The 27297-nt window shown below is 43.3% G+C and overlaps 2 protein-coding genes across 7 annotated transcripts; one reads left to right on the top strand and one right to left on the bottom strand.

Annotated features, from left to right (window-relative positions):
* Nucleotides 1-728: 728 nt before the first annotated feature.
* On the bottom strand, nt 729-13063 carry macroh2a1 (macroH2A.1 histone). 6 transcript variants are annotated; one of them, XM_076031883.1, is made up of 9 exons: nt 12842-13038; nt 11277-11476; nt 9850-9956; nt 9536-9727; nt 9285-9392; nt 7654-7753; nt 4390-4479; nt 2569-2743; nt 729-2281 (listed from the first exon to the last, which is right to left on the bottom strand). In XM_076031883.1, the coding sequence occupies exons 2-9, from the start codon at nt 11446-11448 to the stop codon at nt 2116-2118; spliced, it is 1110 nt and encodes a 369-aa protein (XP_075887998.1). In that variant the 5' UTR covers nt 11449-11476; nt 12842-13038; the 3' UTR covers nt 729-2115. The 6 variants fall into 6 exon arrangements, 4 of the variants coding, with proteins under 4 accessions (XP_075887998.1, XP_075887999.1, XP_075888000.1 ...); XM_076031884.1 differs by lacking the exon at nt 7654-7753 and adding an exon at nt 6087-6177 and having other exon boundaries at nt 12842-13029; XR_012927342.1 differs by lacking the exon at nt 729-2281 and adding an exon at nt 6087-6177 and having other exon boundaries at nt 2696-2743; nt 12842-13058.
* A 3287-nt stretch (nt 13064-16350) lies between these two features.
* Nucleotides 16351-25502, top strand: faxdc2 (fatty acid hydroxylase domain containing 2). The gene is made up of 9 exons (XM_076031881.1): nt 16351-16471; nt 17516-17550; nt 18362-18459; nt 18629-18732; nt 19863-19984; nt 21544-21749; nt 22028-22133; nt 22479-22645; nt 24666-25502. The coding sequence occupies exons 1-9, from the start codon at nt 16447-16449 to the stop codon at nt 24820-24822; spliced, it is 1020 nt and encodes a 339-aa protein (XP_075887996.1). The 5' UTR covers nt 16351-16446; the 3' UTR covers nt 24823-25502.
* The last annotated feature ends 1795 nt before the right edge of the window (nt 25503-27297 follow it).

Here is a 27297-nt window from a genome sequence, read left to right as displayed (position 1 = left end):
TCCGTTCCATGTTTTGTTTGATTTATCAGTCACATGACTCGCATATCAAATGAGGCCGTCGGAGAAGCAAATCCCGGGAACATCGTCCACGATCCCTCCACGCTGCAAACCTGAAAACTCTAAATTATCAAGCAACATTTACTGTTACTTCTACCAAAGTGTAGATCACATGAGGGTGTTTCCAGAGAATCATTATGCCTCTCAACCATAACTCCTGAAGGAGTCGGTGGAAACCAAACAAACGAGTGCGTGTCTAGAACAGCAGGGCTGTCTGTCAGTGTGACTGGGGATATTGTTTCTTTTCCTGCCGTTCCTGGTTCATTGTTTGCAGTTCTGCCTTCGTCATTTCTCCCTCAAACTGTTGTTTCCAATGCTTTCGCACCTCCAAAGTGGAAAAATGCAGAAGTTGTGTGCAAAACTGTTTACGCTCGGTCCCAGCTGTCGTTTCCACAGCTACTTAGACAACTACTGGTCTGCATTAGCTCATCAAAACGCTGGCATTTATCTGATTAATGCCTTGTTATAATTGGCCGGGATCACGTTGAGCATGTCTAAATCTTCCAGAGACCATTTGGTTCTGGTGAGGAGCAGAAGTGCAACACTAGTGCGTTTTGAAAGTGAGCTGAGCAAAACACACACACACACACACACACACACACACACACACACACACACACACACACACACACACACACACACACACACACACACACACATAAAAAGCCATCTTGTTTTTATATATTTTATTACTGGAGTGTTAACTGATTTTTTTGTTCCATCAATTGTAGCAATTCTTTAGAAAGCATTTTACACATTTTTTTGTAAGAAAGTCAAAAAGTCCAAATGCAGCGGAGCAGCCAGTTCCTCATATAGGTCCGTCAATCCCAATTAAAATCCAACTCAAATCGACCCGTGTCAGCGTGAAGAACCCTGCAGCTGCACAGAAAATGGCTGGCTGAAAGAAAATTCAATTTTTGATTGAAGGGAGCCACCTAGTGGTGGCTGAGTGGAGAAAAAGAGGAAAAAAATGCGAAAGCCAAAAGTCTTCAATTCCACAAAAAGTGACTTGAGATTTGTTGTATGGCTTGACAGACAAAACACACAAAAATCGCTGTTTTTTGTTTTTGTTTTACCTACATTATTAGTGCATTTTAGAATAATTCTGAAAATTAAAATAGAAAATAAAATTATGTTCAGTCAATTATTTTAAATTATAACAATTCACAAATACGCCACCTATATAGACACTCATTTGAACAGGCAATTATAAATCCTGTGTCCTGGAAAAATCTACAATCCAGAATTTTTTTTTTTTTTTCCATTGCTGATGACATCCAATAGTTATTAGTGCATGATCCCCTGTAAAGTTTGTCAAATACAAGTTTGTATTGTTGCATTTTTGGAATTTTAAGGTCTCTGCCGTACACAAGAAAACAATTATAGAGCCTGTGTGAACAAAAACAAACTGGGATTTACAACACACACCACAAGAAACAACAAAAAGTCACTCTTTAAACAAGTCTCCTAAAGATCGATGCTCTCTTCACCATTTCTTTTACAGAACAAACGAGACGCTCCAAAATCCACTATTGATATCGAAATAAAGTACACTGGGATAAAGTTGTTGGGTTGCTTTTTTTTTCCAAAATAAAGAGAATAGCTCCTTTGTCAATGAACCGTACTGCCATTACATGCGTTAACCCGTAATCAATGAGCGCGTCGGAAAGCCTGGTAACTGAGGTGCAGCTATCCCTTACATCTTTTCATCATAAAGAGCATTAAAAATTAAATCTTAAAGTGAGTCTTCCCACTCCTTAAATCTGTTTTGTGCAGCACTGTTTTGTATTAAAAGGCTGCAGGATAGAACAGTGCAGTCGTACATCTGAACGCCGAAAGGTAAAAAGTAAACTAGAAAAATAAAAACAATGTGGGGAAAGGTGCCAACGTAATGCAAAAAACAAGTTCCCGGCCTTTAGAGACAATCTTCTTTTCTTCAGATTCCCCCGAATCCTTAACGGACGTCGTCCTCCGCTCCTTGCAAGGAAAAAATAAAATAAAAATAAAATAAAATAAAAGGAAAGAGCGTGGGCGGAAGGAGGCGGACAACTCAAACTCTTAGCTCGTCTCCAGCTTGGCCATCTCCTGCACGTAGATCCCGATACTCTCGCTGTCAAACAGCACAAAGTAGACGGTTTTGATGCTGGACGACATTGTGGCCACAAAGTAGCTGGAGATGGCCTTGAGGATCAGCTGGGCCGCCGTTTGCTTTGGGAAGCCGTTCCTGGCGGAAACAAATGCAGGCAAAGAGAAAAAGGACGCAAACTTGGTGAGGAGTTTGGTTTTTGTTTTTGTTTTTTCAACCTGAACTCGACCCGCGACATCACTGGGCTGAAGACCAGCATTCTTACTCAGGTAGCTGAAGGACATGCGTTCATAAAAATAAACATGTGACAAGGAAGAAGAGTACTTCAAGAAAACTATGTCAACGGCATCTCCTGTTAGCAGCGGCTGTGAAGATCCGAGACAACGTCCTAAACAAGCCACCTGCTCAACTCTTGGTTCTCTCACCTTCCGCTGCCGATGGAGGGGAAAGCCACCGACTTGAGTTTCTTCTCGTCGGCCAGAGCCAGACAGTTCTTCACCGTCTTGTCCAGCAGCTCCTCACACTTGTCGGAGCCCCAGCCCGGGCTGTTGCAGTGGATGACGTACTTGGCGGGCAGACCAAAACCGGAGGTCAGCACGGCTGTGGGACAAATAAAAAGTGAATCTTTAGGGAAAATAAATCAGAAAACCGTTTGGGGGAATGCTTTGCAGAAACTTGCGCTGGCAGTGTAATTTTATCTGAATAATGACTAGAATTAACAGAAATTCCATGATGGCTATGCAGAAGGTTGGGACTGATGTCGATCCAAATCTGCGAAGAATCTTTTTACATGAACTTTTGTAGCTTCCATCCATCACCACATATTCTGCACTTCTGTGCTGGAGTCAGCTGTCTTCTAATTATGCTTGAAATTAGCTACACTGCCTTTCTAGGTAAGATAAATATAGTTATTAAGCAAATATATACATATGATCAAATAAATGGCATTTAAATGTGAACCTAAACATCCACATTTTAAATCTGATCAACATTTTATTTTTAAAAAAGGATGAAAATGATCTCATTGGCATGAGAGAAACTAGGGGGGAATTGGCCAATATCTTGCTTGCATCCTTTAGAAACCATGAAAAGTACAAATCATTGAGTGTCAATAACATCATCTAGCGACAACTCCAAGTCCAACTGTGAGCAGCATCTCAGCTGAAGGAGCCAAACTCCCCCCCACCACCAGTCAAAACCAAGAAGTTACACTTAAAGGCTTAAAAGCTAAAATAACACTTTGTCTCAGGGAAAAATTGTCCGGCGCCTTTAGATGTCTCGGCCAGCGAGGAACAACGACACGGGAGAGAAAAATCACTTTCCCAGCTGCAGAGGAGAGAAGGGGAGGAAGAGGAGCGCTGAAGAGGAGCCGGAGAAGCAGCTGCAGACGCTGCGCCGCTGCCAAAAACTCCGGACCATGTGAAGTGAGAAAGCCTCCAGTCAAAACCTCAGCGGCGCAAAGTGCACATCTGACAGGAGTGACCTCAAGAAAAAAGGAAACAGGCAGCGACGAGCGCATTTCCAGATGTCTCGTCGAGGACGTGCGAGCGCTTCACACGGCAGCAGGAGGAGCAGTCGCTGCATGTGTGACCCGCCAGGACCGCTTCAGCTGCGCTGCGGTTCTGAGGTCCAGGAAAGGGGGGGCGGGGGGGGGGGTTAAGAAACAAAGAGTGCGCACGGCAGGCGATCAGATCAGACTGCTGACAGATCAATCCGTCCATTCAGGTCGTCGGAGGGGAAAACCTGAGGGAAGCTTTGCGAAGGTGTTTTCCGACAGACGCGCTGGTCCGTCCTCTCGACTTGCTGCCTTTTTGAAAGCTGTGCTGAGAACGTTCATCACAAGCATGCAGCCGTTACGGAAGAACAAGACTTACACAAAGGCCCAAGAGGTTCCAGTCTTTGAATTCAGGCCAAGCAGGAAATTGAGACTGTGGCAGGTCCAGTATCTGAACCGGCTGCAAATACACACTCGTACTTTATTGGTGGGAAAAAAGAAAATACTTTTTTTCTAGGTTTGTTTTTTTTTGTTTTTTTCAAGCCAGCCTGCTTAACTTTGACTCACTGGACATTCGACTTTCTTTCTATGAATGCAGAACACAAAAAGTCTAAATGTTGCTTTGGTTACTTTGGGAACAGAACCATGGCATCATGTGCAATGTCACACTGTAAGGTTTTTTAAAAAAAAAAGAAAAGTTTCCCATCCAGTTTTGGGCCCTTCCTTCAAAGCATGAATGTAAGGCACCTACCTCCAGCCACCTCCAGGGGGCCATTCTTCTTCTTCAGCTCCTGCAGGGCCTCAGTGAACTCCTTCCCTCCCTTCTTTTCCAGAGCACTGCCTGCAAACAGAGGGCAGCGGTGGTGACGTCACTGCGTAGCGCCGACAGACGGGCGGCGAGGAGGGAGGCGGTGCAGAGCAGACAGGACAGTGAAGACACACAGACAGGCAGGCAGGCAAGCAGGCAGGCAGGCAGGCAGGCAGGCAGGCAAACAGGCAGGCAGTGAAGCAGACAGACAGGCAGGTACTGAATGGTGTCCATCATTTCACCTGGCTTCTCTCTCCATTTGTGGGAAAATCCCCAAAACATGCAGCACTCCACAGCAGCTGCTGCTGCTGCTGCTGCTGCTGCTTCCCCCTCCAACTCATTGGAGTCAGTTCAATGAAAGCACCGATCCCTCAGGGTGGGGTGGAGGATGGATCGTTCTTGCCTCTATCCTCATGTGCTCATGCTTGCTTATTAAACCGCTGGTGCTTCCTTTTACTCGCACACTGCAGAGGCCATGTTTAATAAAAGACAAACAGCCAGCAGCGTGTACAAAAAAGGCTCCTACTTTTTAACCAGCTGCTGTAAATAATGCAGGTCTGATGCACAGTTCATAAAGTGGCTTTTTGAACTGTGCAGCAGCAGAACTGTGCAACAAACCTTTTTTCTTTTTAAAAAAAAAAAAAGACAAACAAACTTCTCCCCCCCCCCCCAGATTCTCAGCGCTACAGAGAGAAGCCAAGTAGGAAGCCAGCAGGGGGCGAGGTGAGTCAAATCAGCTTGAGTCAGAGGAACAAGACTGTTGGTTATAATTGGAAAAAACTTCCAGTGGAAGCGGTACAGTAATCATCGGGTCAGTTTCAGGGCTGATGGATTGTGACTGATGACCATCTTTCGGGGGGCGGAGTTTACAGGAAGCAAAGACTGCCCACATTTCAGCAGAAGCAACAAGCAGCAACGTTGTTATCATCATGAGACAGCAGGCGAGCATCGACTGCCCTCTGCTCGAGACTCTGCTCTGCTGCTTACAACTGCACCAGTCCGTCTGAAGGACGAGTGCAGCAGCGGCACAGGAGGCCACTCAGTCTGACTGGCTGTGTTGCTGCCTTCTACATTTTACAGCATTTCATTTGTTAGTCGACTTTAGGTTAAAACTGTGGCAAAAGCCTGAGCAGGTTCAGCTACTTTATTGTTTTTTGTTAATTTTATTTTACATTTTTGTTGTTTCCATCAGCCTCTCATGTCAAACTCCAGATCAGCCAGTGGGGTCTCTATACCCTCCTTCAGGCAACATGTCAGTGCTTTGCCAGAAAACTGTGAAATCTCCAACATCCTTACAAAGCTGGCCGACTGCGGCGCTGTCCAACTGCTGAGCTTCCACTCTGGAAGTTGCCGTTTCCAGCAGAGCATTTTACAATGTGCCCGTTACAAGCTGTCGGAGGTTAACTGTCGCTCATGATTCAGTTTCAAATTGACGGAACAGCAAAGCGTTTGTGGGGACGACATGCAGCCGCACTACAGGTGCTGATATTTCTCCAGCTGCAGGAGTCCTGCGTAAAATAACAAATGAGGCGTTTGAGCTGCGCTGCTGTGATACTGGACCATAACCTGCAGTGCAAACGTTCTGCAGATAGAAAGCAGACAAGCACTGGCGGTCTCTGTGGTGTCAGAGGCTCCTTTACCTACTTCACCACCTGAATAGAGGGAGGAGCTGGTCGGGTGAACGACAGCGTCGCTCTCCACGGTGGAAATGTCGGCTTGGACAACTTGCAACTACGGATGACAGCAATGACAAACAACAGGCAAAACAGCATGGTGGTAAAAAAGATTGATAGATAAAAATATATATACACATAGAGTGAGTGGTTGGGATCAAGTAGATGCAACAAAGTGGGGAGGGGTGAGGTGGGGCTGGGGGGGTTGAGAGAGGAGAACAAGAGGAAGAGACAGCAGTGAGAACACTCCTTATTGGCTGAGGAAATAAGGAAGCTGCTGTGAGGGGGCGGGCCCAGGGGGCGGCACAGTTAGCCGGATGCAATTAAGAAATACTGTCATACTAATAGAAATTTACTTCACTGGTTCAAATGAGAAAGCAAACATTTGGGCTGCGTTCAGACTGCAGGCGAATCTGATTCAAATCAGATTCCTTCTCAAATTCTATTTTTAGGGCTGACTGTCCACACTGATTTTAGCAAGTGTCCAAATGGGATGTGGCTCTGTTCAGACTGGGCCACAATATTGACCAATATTACAAGTTGCTGTAGCAACGATGTCAGAGCGGAGGCTGTCGGCGAGAGTAGCGTGTAGTGTGTGACGTCATATCATTGTGACAGTGGCAAAAACTGAATGGATGTTGCGATACCTGACCTGGAGCTTGGCTTGAATGGAGCCATCTCTATAAGAAGTTTTCTACTTCTTCTGTCTGCTCCATTACGTTACAGCTCCGCACCTCCAATGGCGCTCTCTGGTGGCTCTCTCGGGTTTGGCGCATTGGCTCTTGCATCTCGTAGAGTAACATCACGGACAGTCAAAACCCATTGGTGTGTTTGGAGCTGTTCACACTGAGACGCATCTGTCCAAGTGCTATTTGACACTACCTCCCGAAGGTGGTTTCAATCCATTTTGCAAAAATCGGATTTCATGTGATTTGTGACTGTTCACACTACAAAAGCACCATCCGGTTTCAATCTGGATGGGCTAAAAATCGGATTTTGGCTGGCAGTCTGAACGCGGCTTTAGATTTACAATCAGTTTCCTGACTAGTCGTGCCGTCCTTGTCAACCCCTCCCCCAATTAAGAAGAAGCCATATGCCGCAGCTGCAGTGCCCAGTAGTGAAGTAGTGACTGCTTTCCAGGCCACCGACCTCACACTTGGGCACTTTAATGTTTTAATGTAACGGCTCCTGTTGAAACTGTGGCGACGATGAAGCAGAAGACATTAAAAGTGCGGTGGTGATCTTGAAGGAGGCACCGTGACCTGGGGTGGGGCGGGGGCACCATGGGAAGACAAGAGCACCGCTCTGGGGAGCCTTGAAAAAAGTCCTTGAATGCATCCACAAAGACAAGGAGTATTTTGAACGAGTCCTACTGATTGAGTCTTCAGAGCAAAAATTATTAAACTAAATAAAATAAACACTGAAATGGAATTGTGACTCGACTTTGGGAACCCATTGAACTGCTGAAACATTCAAGGATTTTTTTTTTCGAAGCTCCCCGCTGTGATCCGTGTTGACTTGGGAGGGGTCTCACCTAGATCATCTTTAAGTTCAAGTTCAGCAGTGGTGGGGTTGATGACCCCCTCCACATCAAAGCCAGCCAAGTTGCTGACCTCGCTGTGGATAAGGTTGAGCTGCGGGGAGGGAGGCGGGGCCGGGGAGGGGGCAGCATGCCGAGGGGGACAGAGAGTAAAAAAGGAGGGGAAGGAAGCAAAGCCCGTTAAAAGAAAAAAAATCAGCTTCACACCTCTGCATGAGGGGATGACTCAACATTTTGATTTTAACTTCTCTGTTATGGCTTTTCTTGCTATCATGCAAAAACCAGCTTTGTTCAGGTCAATTATTGGCCACAGGCTCTACTAGTGAATATTTGCTAGGCAGAATACATCCAGTGAGTTTGTACTTGCATTTCTCAATGGTTTGATTTTTTAAAAGAGAACATCAAAATGTTGAGGGATCCCTCCACTGTTGTTTTCATTGGAGGCATCGAAGACAAGTTATAATTTGTTAGTATTTTAGAGGATGAGGCTCACAAATCGACTGATTTTACCATCATTAGTTTAAACTGAGGGCTGTAATCACGTCAAAACAAAACAGTGACAGGAAAAAAAAAAAAAGCAGCGGCAACGGTGCAGGGATTTCATATGTGTGCGTGTGTTTGAAGCTGAACACTTTGCAGGGGAAAGTGCAGGAATGAAAATTAGGTCTATGAAGAAACGTGGGTTCATTATCGTAACCAGCGGGAGGCCAACCGCATTCATTTGATTAATCGTCGTCCTCGGAATTAAACAGCTGGTGTGATCTGCTGTTAGCAACACAATCAAGCACCGTGACGGTTCAGTAATGAAGAGAAAGAAACAGCGGGGTAGATAATGCTGCTGCTGCTGCTGCTGCTGCATGACAGTATTTGACTGCAACTGTTTGAAGAAAGGTTATCGACAGAGGCATGGTCAAATTACGACTGTTGACGTCTCTGCAGATCAAATTATTCAGCACATGATGCCAAGTATGATATAAAAGAGCAAATCAAATGTGCGCAAGTAAAACGTGGAGGAAGCAAAAGTATGAGTCTTAATTTCTCTGCCAGATTACATGTATTAATTAAAAAATATTACCAAAAAACAAAAATAACATATAACATTAAAAAAAAGAAGTTTAATTTTAAAAAACAAACAAACAAGAATTATAAATTATTATTACCGTTTAAAACGAAGGAAGAAAGGAAATGGGTGACGGTACTTGCATCATTCTTGAGTCATTCTGATGCCTCTGATCTATCTTTACCAGCTTTTGATCTTTATAAGTCATGTGATCTTAAAGAAAAAAAAGTACTGGACTAAAAATCAGACTTTGATGTCCAAATCTCAGAGATTAGACGAAGGTACTGTCATAGTCAGCGGCAGCAGCGACAGCAGCAGCAGCAGCAGCACAGTGTGCAACGCTGTCAGAACTCATGTCCAGCAAACAAGCAGTTAGAACATTAGGACTGTTGCTGCTGCTACAACATCAATCTTCTGACATGACTAACACACCAGGGCGGAAGCAAAGCTGGGCTCCATTGTGTTATCGAAGACTTTCATCACTTTATTGAATATAAATAGGAACAAAAATGTTTCAACTCGCACTTTGATCGATGTGTGTGTATAATTATGATGCAACGCTGACCTTCTGGCCCAGGAAGAGACTCTTGGTGGAGAGGACGGTGAAGCTGTCGCCTGGAGAACCTTCAGTGGTGCTGTCTGCCGACGCAGCCTTGCTCACTTCACCCTGCTTCTGTTGGAGGCACACAACACCAAGACACTTTTTTACACTCACACAATCACACGTGTTCCGAGTCGGAAGGAAGTCAGAGCAAAACTTTAGAAGATGTTTTTGCTTTAACCAAAATACACACAGACACACTAACTGAGCAGCACCTTGGCCTTTCCTCCTGCCTTTCTCCCACTCATCTTCTTGGCCACCGTTTTCTTGACTGCCTTGGGCTTCTTCTCGGGAGCGGGCGAGACTGGAGTCTCCAGTTTCCCCTTTGCTCCCCTCTTCTTGGCCAGGAGCTCCGGGTGGATGTTGGGCAGGACTCCGCCCGCTGCAATGGTCACGCCTTTTAGGAGCTACCAGGGGAGACCAAAGACAAGATCTTACACTGTAAAACACGAATGTGTCAGAGTTCTCGTGTTGACGGCACTGAAGTCAAGACTGACGAGTCTTGTGTCGGGGGTGTGCAGCAGCTGACCTGGTTCAGCTCCTCATCGTTGGCGATGGCCAGCAGGATGTGACGTGGTGTGACGCGACCTTTCTTGTTGTCTCTGGCTGCATTGCCTGCCAACTCCAATATCTCAGCTGGGGGGGCAGAAAAACATTTAGAATATGTCAATAAGTATGGGGTGGCTGACAAGCGGATGTTCTGAAGCAGAGTTGTATTGCCAGGCCTGACCAATCAGAGGCTCATGAGAAACCACAGAGTATGACTCACTATTGTTGCTGTTTCACTGCTGTTCTATTCTGTGTTTCACCTAGGGCTGTCCCGATCCGATATTGATATCGGACCGATATCAGCCAAAAAAGGAATATCCGGTTATATCGGACGTCATCTTAAGTCTCCGATATTAACACTCCCATAGAAAGCAGTCCATTCTACTCCGGCGAAAAAAAGAATCTCCACATCATGCTCGGACTGCAGAAAGTGGAGATGGAGGAGTCCGGGTCATCACGAGTTTAGTTAACTGACAATATTGTTTTGTTGTTTTTTTGTTCCTGCTCTCAGTTGCTTTCAGAATATATGAGCAGTAAACTTGTTAATTTGTTTTGAATCACTTGATGCTGCCTTTTTTAACACTCCACACTACAGAATAAATAATGAAAGTATGTTTCATTTGTAGCATGCTGATATCGGTATCGGCCGATATTCAAGGTTGAAATATCGGTATCGTATCCGAAGTGAAAATATAGTATCGGGGCAGCCCTAGTTTCACCGCTTTAAAATGTCAGCTCACAGTTTTGATGTTTGTGGACACTTTGGCCTCCTCTCTGAATGTTTTGTCAGCAACTAAACGAATGAATGAATTTAAACCAAGATGCAATCTGAGAACCAGCGACTAAGCTGAGTCACCATGAGTAACAGCTCAAGTTGCTTTGGGGCAAACCGCGCACTTAGGCAAGAGGAATGATTCACACAGATGTCTGAGTGAGCGAAAGTGACAACTAGATCTGATAGGATTGTGTAGGGTTGCATGAAAATAAACACACAACGTCACCAATGCGGAACCGTTCCGGCAAGTCTGGCTTATCGCAAACCATTCATGTTGATCCTTAAGTGGAGACTGCAAAAGTTTAAAGCATAACCAGAGCATTGCACCTGAGAACACGGGACGTTTTGGGGTTATCGTTCGAGAAAGAAGCTGTTTATTTAGAATATATATTTAAGAATATAAAGGTAAGTCAAGCCCGACAGTGAGTGTTTCCTATCCTTTTAGCCCTTCTTCTTATTGGCATTTGAGTCTCTGTGGGGTTTTTCTATTAAAATAATATTTGCAATGGATAATAGCATTCACGTCACAAAACACACATCTCCTCAGCTCGGCTAGCTGTTGACTAATGCTTTGAAATATTCACTTTAATCAGACTATTTAACGCTCTCTCCTCCTCAAAGGGAAACCTCACCCGTGAGATACTCCAGGACGGCGGCCAGATAGACGGGCGCTCCCACGCCGATGCGATACTTGGGCAAACCCCTTTTGATGTAGCGCAGCATGCGCCCCACGGGAAAGATGACCCCGGCCTTGGTGGAGCGGGACGTCTTCGTCGACTTCTTCTTTCCCCCTCGGCTGGACATCTTGCTGATAATGTGTCAGTGTTGGGTTCTGAGGTGGAACAACCACATTCTATTAAGAGAGCTTACTTCATGGTGAGTGAAAACAGCCTCCGCCACGTTTGTTTTGCTGCTGCTCCAAAGCTTGAGAGCTGTCACAGATGAGTCATGTGACTCTGTTATCCTTCTGATATTTTTTAGGTACCAAAAAAAAAATATCAGGTCTTGGGTTGAGGGAGGACTTACACTCACTGGCTTTTGCAATTTGGATATGACTGCACACACACACACACACACACACACACACACACACACACACACACACACACACACACACACACACACACACACACACACACACACACACACACGAGGGGGCAGCTGTATTTACAGACACAAATAGACACGTGACATTGCCATGCACACATTTCAAATCTGCCTGTCTTGTTCTTTAAACATTTTAAATAGACAAGGACAAAAGCCATTCAACAGAAGGTGATAGCGTGTACGTTTCAGATTCAAGACCTCTTTTAACAGCTGCAAATGGATTTATTTGCAAATGCGCAGTCAAGTCAATGATACAGTCACCAGTTTAAATCTGGAGGGAAGTTTAAACCAAAAGTGAAGAAAAAAAAAGGTTTGTTAATGTAATACTGTGTAGAATTACTGTGACTGTGTAAGCCATTTTATTCGTCGTTATTCTACGTGCCGCGGCCGCCAATTAGCTGCCTTCTCCTGAATCAATTAGCCCCAGCAGAGACCACCGATCTGTTGACTCAACGCCGCCGTCAATACTGAGGAATTCGCCGGCATCGTGTCGCTTTGCACACAAAAAAATGCCGATTTGCAATAATTACAACCTTATTGACCGCCAAAAAAAAATAATTAAAAAAAACAGAGAGAGGGGGAGATAAGCGGCGGCTGGGGGCTCCGCTGCGGTCAGGTGTAGCTAGGTGCATTTCTCCGCCTCACTGGGCATTTCTTCTCACTGGCCGCTGTCACGGCGACCATTTCCGCATGCCAACCACCACCACCGAGTGTCTTGCACGGCAAATCGCGTTGAATCTACCCACACGTCAACACGACCACCAGCAAAATGTGAGCTTCAGAAGGGAGTCGGTCATGCTTAAACGCTCGGGTCAGCAACGTTTTTTGGGGTGTAAATAACCCCGACGGAGCGGTGGCGGCTGGCCGCTCCTCCTCTCCGCTCCCCGCCTGTCAGCGGCAGCGGGGAGCAGCGGCTCCGCTTCTCGGCCTTCGTGCGACGAAATGGCACCGTTTACGGTCCGCTTCGGTGAACCGAAAAGCGGCACCGCCGACAAAAGGCTCACTGGTACAGACGTGATACGACGCGTTTGAGTGGCGTAAAAAAGAAAATCAAAACAAAAACCTAAAACAAGCATCGGCGGTTACTTACAGGAACAGGCCACGGCGGAAAATGTCTCCGGTGTCAAGCCTGGGCAAAGTCGTCGACTGACTCCCACAATCCACAGCGAGCGAGCGAGCCAGCGCTGCCTGTGGAGCGATCCAGCTGGCGGAGAGCGAGCGACGAGCAAACCTGCTGCTGAACGTGAATCTGCTGCCGAGGAGGGGATCTTTAACCCTTTATACTTTAGACATCTGGAATGTTTTTAGTAACGATTTCCTGTCCTGTTTAAACACAGGCGCCACTAATCACCAAGAATGTTGTGGTTTTGTTTGGTGCCATACAGCGTTGTTGGTCAAATGTTGTTGTTGTTTGTTTGTTTGTTTGTTTTACATTATTTGAAAAACACGATGAAGCAAAGAATTAAGCATTAGGATACATAGTCTTTATGGATGGGATTTATGGCTCTTTGAAGAGCCGTTCAAAAGACTGGCTTGTTGTAAAATTCATTTATCTCGTTTTAGCTTATCGCCAAAACAATCACTGCTAGCAGTTATAAGATACAATGTGTAATAATCAAAATTAAAATTAAAACATCTCGTCATTATATACATTATTGGTGGGAGTCCATCCATCCGTCCATCTGAACTCAGGGTTGCGGAGGTCTGCTGGAGCCTAGGAATCAATCTGAAATATTGATTATAATTTCATTTGGCCTGTATTTTCAATGTAAACATTTCCCAAGGTGGTGCCATATCCTGATGTTTTGACAATTTGACTCAGTCAATATTTAGAATTTTCCCTCACCTTTGTGGCACATTAAAAACTACGAGGTAACAGATAACCTCCATGCGATACAACTTCACTGTAACATTTACCACACAATTGTAACAATAGGGAACTAGTCTCATACTGAAACTCTCCTGTACAACACATCCACATCCAAAGCTCGTGTGTTTTGTAGAAATGGAAATCAACCAGAATAAGTTACGGAAATAGATCAAAAATGTTTTCCAAGATTTATTTCAAACTTCATTGCCATGATGACTCATGTTTTGCGTCCCAGTGGCTGTACAACACCAGTGACCGTACAGTCCCTGAGACTCAACCAAGACCAAAAAGTTCATTTTAGAGTTTCGGTACTCAGTAGAACAATAGAACCATTTTTAATCTATGCATTATTAAATCAATAATTAAATGAGTCATTATTTTAAACTATCAGCCTGAGTCAGACTCTTATCTGTGGATTTAAAATCAAATGAAGAGAGAGTGGCACATGAAAGTAGCAATCAAGACAAATATTACCTATTTGTCTTGACTGCTACTTTAGAAGGAAGACTAAAGCTCTCTGTTTTTTGTTTTAAAAGTCATTAATGCCTGTTAATCAGGAATCAAGACTAATCAAGATGCAGTGATAATGAAGTTTAGGAATTTGTGGTAAATCTCAGTGCTAAATTTTCTTGTTTTGAATTATTGTTCACTTAACCCCTGTATTAATTTTGACAGAACTATTTACACATTTAATTCATATTCATACATCACACATATTAAGAAAGTCAAGCTAGTACAACAAAGGGGTCTATTGCATAATTCTGCACGACTTGAGACTTTAACACCTTTTCACACATGAAATCAAGGCAGTCAATACACAGGTGAAAACGGCCTTAACTTCAGAGGGTTAGCAGAAAGTAAAGGCTAAGTTGACTCTAGTCCAATTTGTCCCAAGAAATGTCATCAGTGGTTGCAGGCACCTTTATCCATAACTGCTGTTTATCCATAACTACTTAAGCACACATCCAGCTGATACTGATTTTGCATGTTTTTTTCCATGTCATTTTCCCCCTACAGCCATGTCAAAGGCATTATAGTTTAGAGGTTGCTTTTAAACCCCCCGATTCCCTACACACACACACACACACACACACACACACACACACACAAACGCTTCTGTAATAGCATTGGAATTACAGCAGAGGGCAGAACTAAGTAGTTACTTTCGTTAAGATTTGCAAGTGGAACAGTTCATCGCAGGGCCACATAGGAACAAACAACCATTCACACTCACATGCACACCTACGGACAATTTAGAGTGTTCAATTGACCTCACATGCATGTTTTTGGAGTGTGGGAGGAAGCCGGAGAACCTGGAGAGAACCCACGCAGACACAGGGAGAACATGCAAACTCCACACAGAAAGGTCCCAGGCCCGGAATTGAACCTACGACCTTCTTGCTCTGAGGCGGCAGCGCTAACCACTGCGCCACCGTGTCGCCCCTGAAGGCAAGATAATATTTAATTAATAAATAAATGTTTGGAGTTCATGTATATTACTTGCTAAAAACAATGTTTGTGCATGTAATGTGGCCTTTGTCACTAACAACCACGCAGCATTCAGGTCATCTGTCACCTTTGTTCCCATTCTTAGGTTCAGTTTGAACCTTGGCAGGTCATTGTGACCATGCCAACAAGCCTGAATAAGTGGCTGCCATGTGACTGGCTGATTAGCTGTTGGCGTTAATGTGCAGTTGAACATTTGTGCCAGATAAAGTGGCTGGGAAGTGAAATTTTACATAACAAATTACAGAAAAAACCTTACTCATCACCATTAGAGATGATAGAGGAGCCACATGCAGCGGCACCCAACAGGCCAGGAGGTTATCTGGGTCAAGGGAAGTTGATAACTGAGAGTCTTTATGAAAATAAGCCAAGGGAACTTTGTGTACAGTAAAGCTGCTGTACAGTGCATTATCACTGTTGCTAATGGAAACTTATGACTTCTGTTATTTAAGTGGGTCTCGTGCTGCAAAAAGAAATGAAAGAAAAGAAAATGTAAAAAATAATAAATTTAGGGGAAATTTAGCAAAAGAAAAGAGAGAAAATCAACAGCTCAGAGGTAAATTGTTTATCTGGCACAGTGAGCTTCGACAATAATACTGAAGTACATGATAAAAAAAAAATTAACAGTCAAACTTTCATTTTTTACATTTTATTTCATATTGTTGGCTTGGCTTCACCTGGAAAAACACTGTTGGACCAAAGAAATGGGCGATAAATAAAGGCATTCTTATCACCTGCCCATAAAAATTATGGCCATCTTGCATCGGGTCACCAGTTCCATGCACGAGTTGCCACACACACCCGAAAACTCATCGGGCTTAAAAATAAGTGAGAAAACACCCCTAAAAAACTGAAAAAAATACAGATTAGAATTGGTGTGTAAACTATACCTAATAATAATAATCTGTGTCATAACCAATTAAAAAAAAACTTGGAGAAAATCTGGTTTAAAGCACCCCTAACGCAGTCTATTGGGGGGCGAATGTGTGTGTCAAAAGGCTTTTAATTGTGTATCTGACTCCGACCACAGTCTCGTGATCACAGAGCCAATGAAAACACAATCGTACCGAGGCGCACCGTGGCGAGGCAATGAAATCACGCCAAATTGGCGATTGAGTTTCGCCAGAACTAACCCGACGCAATATGTCCGCAAGTGAGCTACGTCTGAGCGTTGTCCTGTGGTCCACCCCTTTGGGAACAGCACTTCCGGTTTGGACTAGAGTCAGCTGACCTCGCAGTAGCCAATCGCAAGTCGCTCGCCTTTGTAAATACACGGCTGCTGTGGGGTCACGTTCAAAGCCTAGTGCAGCGACAGAGGCATGGCGGTGGAAACCAGAAACAGCGGTAAGAAGAAGGAAAAAAAATAATATATATATACTTTTGTGATATTAAATTAAGACGCGGTGGCTGTTTGGGTTTTAGTAGCGTCGGACAGATAGAAGAGGGTTGCGTAGAATGTGAACTTTCTTTTGCTGTTGTTAGGTGGTGATGTTTTCCCCCCTCCATCATACTTCATAGGACACGCTTTGAAGTTCAACAGAAATATGGTGAATGTGAAAAATATAGTCACAACTAGCCTTCATAGTATGGTAGCTATGCTCTAAAATGTGTGTTCAGTAACCTCGGCATATTAACAACTTGATAAATTAAGGTTTCACTGGCTTTAAAATAATGTCATTATCCACTAAAATAAGTATCTAGAATCAGTGTTTTCGACCAAAACCATATATATATGGGGGACAAATAAAAATCCAAATGTACCTGAGAAAAAGAAAAAAAAGGTGGTTTGAAATGGTTGAAATGGTACTCTGGACTCGATAGTCAAAGGTTCCGATTTTGGTATGATTTGCCAAAATCAACTTGCATGTCTTTCCTTATCAGTAAAAGCACAGGTGAAAACATCATTCTACTGTTGAATAGAGAATATATGTAATTCTATAAAGGCAAACCTCAGTGGGACGTTTAACAAAGATGCAAAGTGAAGGCAGGTGTTTGTATTCAAGAATTTGACTGGAAACTGTGAGACGGGTGGATTATAATGGAATTACTCTCCACTATAATCCCCTGTCTGTAAATTTGCTGCAGCACTCATATGATTACTGCACAATGCCTTCTTCAATGGTATTAGCAGGCAAACAGAAATATTTTACACTTTTACACACAAACAGATAAACGTGCCAACAGTGAAAATAAATCTCTGCCAATAATTCATAATATAAATCAAGTTTATTATTCTGTAAGTAGTTTTAATTTTTTGTTTTTTGCGGGATTGACCATGTGATATTTTACAAAATCCTTCATATGACAGGCAAAAAAATTCATGATGTGATGAAATATTTTGTATATCTTTGGAATTGTTCTCACTCCACATTGTTTTTGTGCTTACAGAGATGAGCGGCCAGGCCAAAATCAGCAGCAGACATGTAAGAACACACCACCTTTTTATAGAGCTGCCTGTTATCATATGCAGTTAGCGTTGCCAGATCCTTTGTCAACGCTTGGACAAAAACACCTTCATCGTGTGTTTTTCTCCCATCACTGTGGTGCAGGCCTGGTTACAGTTCAGGACAGGATTAACAGGTTGCATTTTCTCTCCCGGCACAATTTTATGGAGCCCCGCAGGGAGCAGGAGAGGGAGACACCGAGCAATGACTTTAGCCTGGGCTGAGACATGACGAACGTTGGGGAATGTTTTTTGATCAGGGAAGGGTGAAGCCTTCACTGTTGTTCTGAGATTTGACTCATGTGTACAGTCACTGCAGGGACTGAATACATACAAGGACACCCCATGTGCAGGACACCTCAAGCTCAGTAAAACACCTCGTGTTTAAAAGAAAAAAACAAAACAAAAAACGTGCACGCTTGTCCTCTGCCATAACTTGAAAAGCCTGTATATATGGTGAAACAAGCTTAAGCAATAGGCTAAACCACCTGTAAAGGTGATCACTCCATTGTTTTGTGCTTTCACACCTGCACTTGATATATCCACAGCACAGAATCTCCTTTATTTGGTTTTGTACCACAACAAAGAAGGACTCGTGTTGCTTTTTGTGTTCTGCTCATGTTTTTCCAACGCTTGCAAAACCGTATCTTGCGACATGACGTCCAAGTTCATGATGTTGCTTTTTGTAATCTAATCATATATATAAAGGAAACAGCAATTTGAACACATTGCACACTATCACCAGCATAGATGTCTCTTTTCTTCTCCCCCCTCTTCTCCGCGGTGCACAGGAGGGCTCCGGAGGACTTTTGGACTCGGTGAAGAAAGCCGCTTTTGTGATTGGATCAGGCATCTTATTCTTGGCCGCCTTCGGAAACTCACTCACATGGTAGGATTTCCATCCAAGTGCAACTAATCAATGAGCCTGAGCGGCGGAACAGACACACATATCCTGGTCATCGTTCTCCGTCCCGTCGGGTCACGCACAGAACAACGACGACCCGATATAAAGACGGAAGAGGAAACTTGCAAACGATGTCATTTTATCTCGTCCCCAGGCATCTTCAGAGGTTCTGGGGAGCTTCAGGAGATTTCTGGCAGAACTTGTGGACCAAGTTGTATGTGGCCTTCGAAGGCCATGACGAGGCTCTGTTCTACTTAGGTAAAGTTATGTTTTAGATTTACATTTAGACTTTCTTTATTGTCATTGAAAAAAATAAACACAGCAGTGATTCCTTTGACAGTGAAATGTCATTGCCCGGCTCTGGAGTACAGCAATCTTTTGCGACTTGAGAGTTTTCACTTGTACCTGTGGTTGTGTTGCCACCCTGAATCGGTTCTTTATTCCAGTATGCAAGAAGTTCGTGCTCAGCAGTTTTCATTCAGCGTGGCTACAATCACCTAGTGTGGATGAATAAAGTCGTACTGGATGTGATTCACGGTGCCATAAAAGCTGCTCACAAAGTGTAACAGTACTTTATCTTTGATGTATTAGGTAATCCCAGAGGAAGCCAAATTGTATTCACATTCTATACTTCAGTAAAACTAAGAAAATACTCTGGTTAAAGTACTGATTCACCTCTTTTACTCATGTAAAAGTAAGAAAGTACAGGTTATGAATTGCATATAATTAAATTAAATAGTAAAACACATTTATTTTGCAAACGTACATTTTTATACTTTTAATAACAATAAATAATATTTTTTATATTTTTATTTTTCTCTGTACTGAAATGAGTGACAGCAAAGCCGAGGTACTCTAAAATAATCTTCCTCTAAATTATCCACTTTTATATCGAACGACACAACAGTGTCATTCACATAGCTCCACTTCAAACAACAACTATAAAGATAAGTGAATTACTTTGAACAGAATTTGTATCTTTTAAGCAAATACAAATACAAAAGTAACGAGCATGTTTTTCCAATGTCAGAAGTAGAAAGTACAGATATTTGTGCATAAAAGTTGGGAGAAAAAGTCTAAAGTCGTCAGAAAAAGAAATACTCAAGTAAAGTACAGATACCTGAAAAATCTACTGACGTACAATCACAAAGTATCCGTACTTAGTTACTTCCCACCTCTGGGAAATCCAAGATCCAGACGGATGTAATTGTGGGAGGATCTTCGTGGTTCTGAATGAGTAATACACAGCACAGCACCCCAAAACAAAAGACCAACAGTCAGTTTCCTACTATCGGTGCCTCAGTTCTCCCAGCAGTCCCTCATCAGGGTCATGTCATGCCGTTTGATTATTGTATTTTCCATCATCAACAATTGCACCATTTCCACAGGGACGATGTTGCTCCCCACGATCACCTTCTGGCTGCTAAACGGTCTCCTGCTGGTGGTCGACACCACCGGCAAGCCCTCCTTCATTACTCGCTACAGAATCCAGGTGGACAAGAACAACCCGGTAGGTTGTGTCAGACTCACAGAAATCAAACTGCACCTGGACTTGTCGCCCCTGTTTGTTCTTGTTTGTTTCCAAAGATAGTATCTGGAAAATAGGTTTTCGTCGTTGACCTTGACTGCTCTTACATGTTGATACTTGAACCAATTTGAACCAACTGTTTTTTTTCTGTTGTGTGTTTTTGTTTTTTTGTTTGTTTTAAGCGAGTTAATCTTACGCTCCAGGTGTGGTTGTTTGACAAACAGACTTAATATTAGCTGCAGGATGCAAATTCTCCTTTGAGGTGAAAACAACTCATGAATTGCCGGAAGGATCATTTCAGCCAGTCGAAGCCTCGAGTCCTTTATGGAAGCTGTGTGCCAATGTGTTTTGAACCTTTGAAAGCAGCCGCTCAGACAGGTGACGGACTTTCAAGTTGGCCATGTTGACGTGTCCACCCATCATTCTGGCCAAGGTCCTCCCTGTTCCAGAGCAGATGTTGATGTTGATCATGACTGGGGAGATAAACTCCTGCACTGCTGATAACCAAGGCAGTGAGACTGGATTTCTAAATCTAACTGGATTATTGATCAGTTGTGTGTGTGTGTGTGTGTGTGTGTGTGTGTGTGTGTGTGTGTGTGTGTGTGTGTGTGTGTGTGTGTGTGTGTGTGTGTGTGTGTGTGTGTGTGTGTGCGCGCGTGCACACACACACACACACACCCACACGTTATCTTCAGTTATAACCAGACGGTAACAGTGTTCCAATTATCATTCATATTATCTACAGACTTATCAGGAGTGTTTGGTCTCTATCTGCAGGCCAAGATATTGAAGGTCTTTGACCGAGAACATGGAGTGTGTATGCGTGCGTGCAACATTACATAGACTGAGGTATTTAGCGTGCAGTCACTTGTCAGGTCTTGAATTGCACACACAGGCCTCAGATCAAATATGAAATGATGAATTATGAATGAGTATGAATTTGAAAACTCAAAACTTTTTTGATCTTTTAAACTAACCAAAAGCTGCCTCAAACAACTTAAGCAATGAACAGCTTCTGGTTCTGCTGGTTGGAAGTGAACGGGCCGCTGCGCTTTATGTACTTTTGTAAACTTTGTGTTTACAAAATGTTAACTGTGCAAAAGTTCAGTGGTGCAACCTTTAGATACTGTACATATCTCCCCAGGTTCTGACGTTTACAACCATGGTCCAAAGTTTAATGCCAGGTGCTGGTTGTGGCCCTCACCAACAGGAGTTCTTTTTTTTTCTACTGTTTTTTGTGATTTGCATATGTTTGCGTTCCAGTGTTGAGCACTGATAAGTAAATGCAATAGATAGACGAGAGTTGTAAACGTCGCAACAGGTGCATGGAAATAGTTGGTGCGCTGTGATAATGTGAAATAACTGTGGTGTAAACACTGTGGCGATAAAAGCCTTTTCAGAACACACAACAAGCTTTGTGAAAATTCTGAATGAATCTGCACTCAATGGCCACTTTATTCTCGCGAGGTCTGCGTAATAAAGTGGACATGTGTTGTGCATGAGAAGGTGCTGACTGACCGTCTTCTGCCGCTGACTTCCAGGTGGATCCCCAGAAGCTGCGCCACGCGCTGAAGACCGTCCTCTTCAACAAGATCCTGATCTCCGGGCCGATGGTGGTGGCCGCCTACCGCCTGCAGGGCTGGAGAGGGAAGCCCTGCGGACCCGAGCTCCCCGCCTTCCACTGGGCCCTGGTGGAGCTGGTCTTCTTCGTCATCGTGGAGGAGGTCATGTTTTACTATTCACACAGGTATGGATCCACTCGGATGATCTTATAATAGCATTTAGCTTCTAATTTTAACCCCAGCAGGCAACTAGAGGGAAATGGAGGGAGAGGTTATGCATCGCTGCCATTGAGGGCAAAGAAACAGGATGTGACGGTGGATTTTATTTTGATGAAAAAGGAAACTTTTTTTATCAAGATTATCAAGTGACTGGTTTTCTTTAAAACTATGATTTATCGGGTTTGCGAATGAAAAAAGTGCAATGCAAGTGCTGTCTTATTTCCTCCTTGTCTCCTCCTCACAGGCTGTTCCACCATCCCAGCCTCTACAAGAAGTTCCACAAGCAGCACCACGAGTGGACGGCGCCCATCGGAGTCGTTGCCACCTACGCTCATCCTCTGGAGCACATGGTGAGCGAGTGAACCTCAGCCGCATCCATCCAGACCCATGCTCACTTTAATTCAAACATTTAAAAGTGAATGAATGAATGAATAGATAGATAGATAGTCATTTTCCTCTGATTGCTGCAGAACAATAAACAGGTGCACAGTCGCACCAGCAATCTGACCTTATGGAGTGATGTACACTCTGTTTCTACTACTTGACCTCGTGTTGACATTTACAGAGGCGGCAGGAGCCTTTGCTCGACTTTTGTGTTTGATATGTGAACTTGATTGGCTCTGATGGTGTGTGACAGTCGACATTAGAATCCTCCCAGCCATCAGCCATGTGTGTGTCTTTCCTCTCTGCTGCAGCTCTCCAACACGCTGCCGGTGCTGATCGGGCCGGTGATCCTGGGCTCCCACCTGACCACCACCAGCCTGTGGTACTGTCTGGCTCTGTTCAGCACCACCGTCTCCCACTGTGGATACCACCTGCCGTTGCTGCCCTCGCCCGAGTTCCACGACTTCCACCACCTCAGGTGAGCAGGTGGAACGAGCTTTGAAAAGACTGCTTTTAAAAAGTCACTCTGTCTCTGTTGTGTTGGCTGTGCCTGTTCTAAGTCCGGCTTTGACATTCAGAGAATAATGTGTTTTCTAAGTGTTTTTTAAGCCCGGCATTTCCACCTTTTGTGGGAAAGTGAGAGCGGCACTCTAAGGAAAAGAGTTTTTGTGTGAATATCGGACCAAAGAATCCTGGGAGAGCTAAAATGGAAAAAGTGTTTACATGAAATGTTGAAATGTTCTTATTTCTTCTCTCTTGTGAAGATGTTTTAAATGTTTCTTTTTCGAGTCCTAGCGATAGACCAGCTCTGGAACAGAGCGTATTGTTTCGTCCTTCTTATTGTAGTTCCGCCGCTTGTTTCCGCCAAAATTTGACTCCCTGAACATGCTCCAAAACTCACCAAATTTGGAAAGCAGGTCAGAGCTGGCGGAAAGATTCATAAAACGAAGAGAAAATGACAAAATGTGGCTCTATAATGCTCCCTACAGGCACCAAAAAGCACTTAAATGGCCCTAGCAGCCACTAGGAAGGTCTTAGGGACATGGGGGGGGGGGGGGGGGGGGAAACACGTCTTTGTCTCATCAAGATCTACATTTCATAGCTGACGTTTGACCTCCAACAAACCAGAAGTGAGCTATTTTCACATGTTCGAAATAAAAGTGCAACAGTCAAAAACGGTAAGTGTTTGGAACGTTAATTAAAATTTGAAACCTTGATGATAAAAGTTATTTGTCTCTATATTGCTGTGATAACCATTCCATTTCACCGTTTTATTTTATGGTCCTTTAAAATCAAAGCAGATGTTTGAGTGACACCCAAAACAACATAAACAATCCTAGTTTCGCCTGGGAAGGAGCTACAGTCATGAAACCACACTCAAGTGTTTGTCTCATCAAGGCCTACAATTCACTAGTGTATCTTTTTTATTTATTTATTTATTTTTAACTTCACTTAAATCAGAAGTGCTCTCCCAGGACACATTTGAAACACTAAACATGATCCACATGTCATGAAATTTGACACACAAATGGATACAGGTTTGAACTTTTGAATTGTGAAAAATTAACCCAATAAACCCAACAGCGCCACTGGCCTTTGCAAACCTATTACCATACAATATTTAGGCCCTGTTTGCACTTGGTCATTTCATGCGTTTTTTGCTGATCAGATTACGAAAAACGCATGAAATGACCAAGTGCAAACAGTCCAAATCCGTTTTGACATCCATAAAAACGCATTCGTCACGGACGTGCGAACAGAATGCGACTTCAGTCCACATTAACGACCGCCTACTCCACTCACCTCTCCCGTGTACGTACTTGGTCGGCGCCCCAACTTCCGGCGTCGTCATTATAAAGTTACAAACAAGAAGCGAAAACAAATCATTTTTGTTAGACTCGTTTATTAGCATGCTAATAAATTTCATTCCGGATTAGCGTCTTTTGTCAGCGGAGCAGCGGTCGCAGTTTCCCACATATGTGATTAAATGTGCGACGTTGCATCCGAACATTTGCCAGCCACTGTTGATCCGAAAATAAAGTCGTCACCACTCTGTCCCACCAGTCGTTACTCCTCGTTCGGATCCATACGAGCTGCAGTAGAATTAAAACCAGTGACTTGATATAGTCCGCAAACAGGAAGTTGATTCTTATTCGCTGTCATGTAAAACTCGCCGTGGTTTTGCGCTTTACTGCCCCCAGTCGTTAAAAACGGAAATGACGCATGTGGCATTTGCATAGGTTCGGCAGTGGGGGTGTGATGCGATCACAAATGGCACGCTAGAGACGCATGTTAATGGCTAAGTGCGAACAGATGCTGCGAGATCCGTTCTTGTGATCCAATCACCCAAAACGGTTACAAGTGACCAAGTGAAAACAGGGCCTTAGATCCCTCTAACTCCAAAGCTACCTACAAAAACAAAAGCAGCCTCCCAGATCCATGCAACTATTTTCCTGCAATGCAAAGATAACTCTTAACTAACTGTTTCCTTGTTGCAGGTTCAACCAGTGTTTCGGTGTGCTGGGCGTCCTGGACAGACTCCACGGCACCGATGCCAAGTTCCGGCAGACCAAGCAGTACGAGCGCCACACGCTGCTCACCAGCCTCACTCCCCTCACCGAAAGTATTCCCGACATTCCCAAGAAGGGCCTGTGATAAACCTGCCAACAATCCAGGGTCAGACGGCCAAAGGTGTCCCTACAATTCCCCCCGATGTGGTTGCTGGGTCTCCTCCCACCGACGTTTTTTAATTTGTCTCTCCTCTCATGGTTTTATCTCAATAACCTCATAATTGAGTTCATGGATGTGTCGAAGAGAAGCTGCTTTTTAATTGTTTTTATTTCTTTGTGGGTTGGAGATAAACCATATATAAATAAATATATTTATTCCACGTTTTTGCCTTAACCAGAAAAACATTTTGACGTATCCGTTTTGGGAAGTGTTGTTATTCTACAGAATCTTGCAGCTGGAAACAGCTGCACCTCAAAACAATGCAACCATTTCTATGTGGGAGATACAGCAGTGGTCTGTACAAATAATTCCGATTTTAGAGTGAATGAAACATTAAGTTGTATGTGACATGGTTGAATTATTTTCTTGTGGTTTATTGATTTAAGACTGTGTGTAATTTATTTTAAAGGACGTGCTGCGAAAAACGCTGTCATGTTTTCAAATGTTGTGTCTATAATCACTTGCTGCTCAAGAGAGAAAGTTTGTTTGCACTTTTCATGTGGCTGCAGCAAACATCTTTTAGTGTCATTGTGTGTGTGTAACTGACGAAATGCCTCAGAGATGGTTGTACAGGAAACAAAATAAAGATGAAGTTCTCAATGAAATTGTTCGGTCATAATTCACCCAGAACCATAACCTGTTTCTACTCCATCCACTCTATTATAAAGTCATCATAGGTGGCACAGTCACAATATGGCCAATCAGAGTTCAACTGAAAGATTAGAGAGCAACCTACTTGAGGCTCTCTCTGAGTGACTTCTGTTAAGTTTGACTTTTGACTTTCAACTGACTTAAATGGATTGTCTAACACACATTTACATACTGAAATCAACGTAGATCCTGTATGAAAGTTAAATAAATCTGCATTAACGTCTCACTTGCGCAACTTATTTTCTTAATTTACACGTTAAACATTAAACACACAGCTCAGAGAGGCCTGTAAAGTAGAGTGCAGTTGGAGAGTCATCTTCTCAGACATGAAATAATCACCATGGAGTCAGGTTTTTTTGTTTTTAAGGGTTTTTTTGTCCGTTTTGTGTTTTTTTTTCTTTATTAAAGGAAAAGCATAATTACTACAAATTACAAATAACACTAATAGCGAATCACGTCAGCCTACAAAGCAGATATTATGAATATTAAATGTTATTATACAAGATCTCATTCAAGTATTTTACATTTTTCCATTTTATATATTTTTTTGTTCCTTTTTTCCTCAATTTCAACTTTTTTTCTCATGACAAGCCTAGGATATTGTGATGTAATGAACATTCTGAATGGTTCATACAGTTTTTAATTCATATGGCTTTATGGAATTTTTTTGTCCTTTTTTCAGTCTCCAGGCATCACAACTCGCCATAATCCTCTGTCCCACTCAGGCTCTTTTTTTTAATTATTATTTCCTCCATCCTTCCTCCATTGTCAGTGTGGGGCCAGTCGGCCAAGTCCGTGTAAGACTGAGGAACTCTGGGTGAAGAACCCAGAGTGAATCTAGACCGCTACCAGATCCATGATGACAGGGAAAGAACCCCTCACAACACCTGAAGTCCCCTTCAAGGTCCAGTACCAGGTGATTATTAAAGTTAAACACAGGAGACTGTGGGACTGTCACAAGCGAAGGGCCCTCTAGTGGCAATCTGCCTTGTTTGCAGACAAACGCACCAGCCGTGGTGGCAACTTTTTTTGTTTGCTGGTTTTGAAAAATGAAACTAGGTCTTGTATGACTCCTTTTTTTTTTTTTAACCCCCGGCACGTTGACTTTTTGTCTTCTCTGTAGCTCCAGTAAACGTGAAGCATCGACTGCCTGCTTCCCAAACTGATCCAAAGTCTCCCTGAAGATAAACCAATCATTTGCATTTGTGTGTTTTTAAACAACTGTGGACTACAAGAAAGTGAAGAACAGAAATGGTCACGAGACAAAGTGAAATCCACCAATAAGCTGAACCATCAGAGGGACAATCATACCGATTATGAGTTGAAAAGGAAAAAATATTGATGGATCGAGTTTAACCAACTTCCAACTTAAAACTTTTGAAATAAACGGATTTACAAATGCGGTGAGGTGAAGCGAGTCAAGCCGTGACAAGGACCTCTTTGTTGAAAGGAAAAAAAAAAATCCCCCCAAAACTTAAATAATTTCAATTTTATAGACCTCAGTGAGAGAAGGCTTTCAGAAACCCCGAGAGCCGCTGATCCAACTGAGTCTTCTTTGCAAAAAAGAGCAAAATTAAGTTTCACTTCAACATGAAATACTGTAAGATTAAAACCACGGTTGCACTGGAATAGCTGTTGACGGTGAACTGTCAACGTTCCCTTTTGGAGTTGTGAATTATGAGCCTCTGAAATCCACAGATGCCTAAACAGCCTGACACAAACCTCCATCCATCCATCCTCCGTCATAAC

This window comes from Nelusetta ayraudi, unplaced genomic scaffold (assembly GCF_046127955.1).
Source record: "Nelusetta ayraudi isolate G7.1 ecotype Tasmania unplaced genomic scaffold, CSIRO-AGI_Nayr_v1 ptg000033l, whole genome shotgun sequence".
Classification (NCBI taxonomy): domain Eukaryota; kingdom Metazoa; phylum Chordata; class Actinopteri; order Tetraodontiformes; family Monacanthidae; genus Nelusetta; species Nelusetta ayraudi.
This window is presented reverse-complemented; position numbering and strand designations above follow the sequence as displayed.

Excerpts from the sequence above, each read along its gene's own strand:
- macroh2a1 (XM_076031883.1), bottom strand. The coding sequence starts at position 11,448 with ATGTCCAGCCGAGGGGGAAAGAAGAAGTCGACGAAGACGTCCCGCTCC. Across the intron at positions 9,957-11,276 it reads CGTCCTGGAGTATCTCACGG|CTGAGATATTGGAGTTGGCA; the intron begins GTGAGGTTTCCC and ends CTGCCCCCCCAG. Across the intron at positions 9,728-9,849 it reads ACGATGAGGAGCTGAACCAG|CTCCTAAAAGGCGTGACCAT; the intron begins GTCAGCTGCTGC and ends CTCCCCTGGTAG.
- faxdc2 (XM_076031881.1), top strand. The coding sequence starts at position 16,447 with ATGGCGGTGGAAACCAGAAACAGCG. Across the intron at positions 16,472-17,515 it reads GGTGGAAACCAGAAACAGCG|AGATGAGCGGCCAGGCCAAA; the intron begins GTAAGAAGAAGG and ends TTGTGCTTACAG. Across the intron at positions 22,134-22,478 it reads CTCATCCTCTGGAGCACATG|CTCTCCAACACGCTGCCGGT; the intron begins GTGAGCGAGTGA and ends TCTCTGCTGCAG.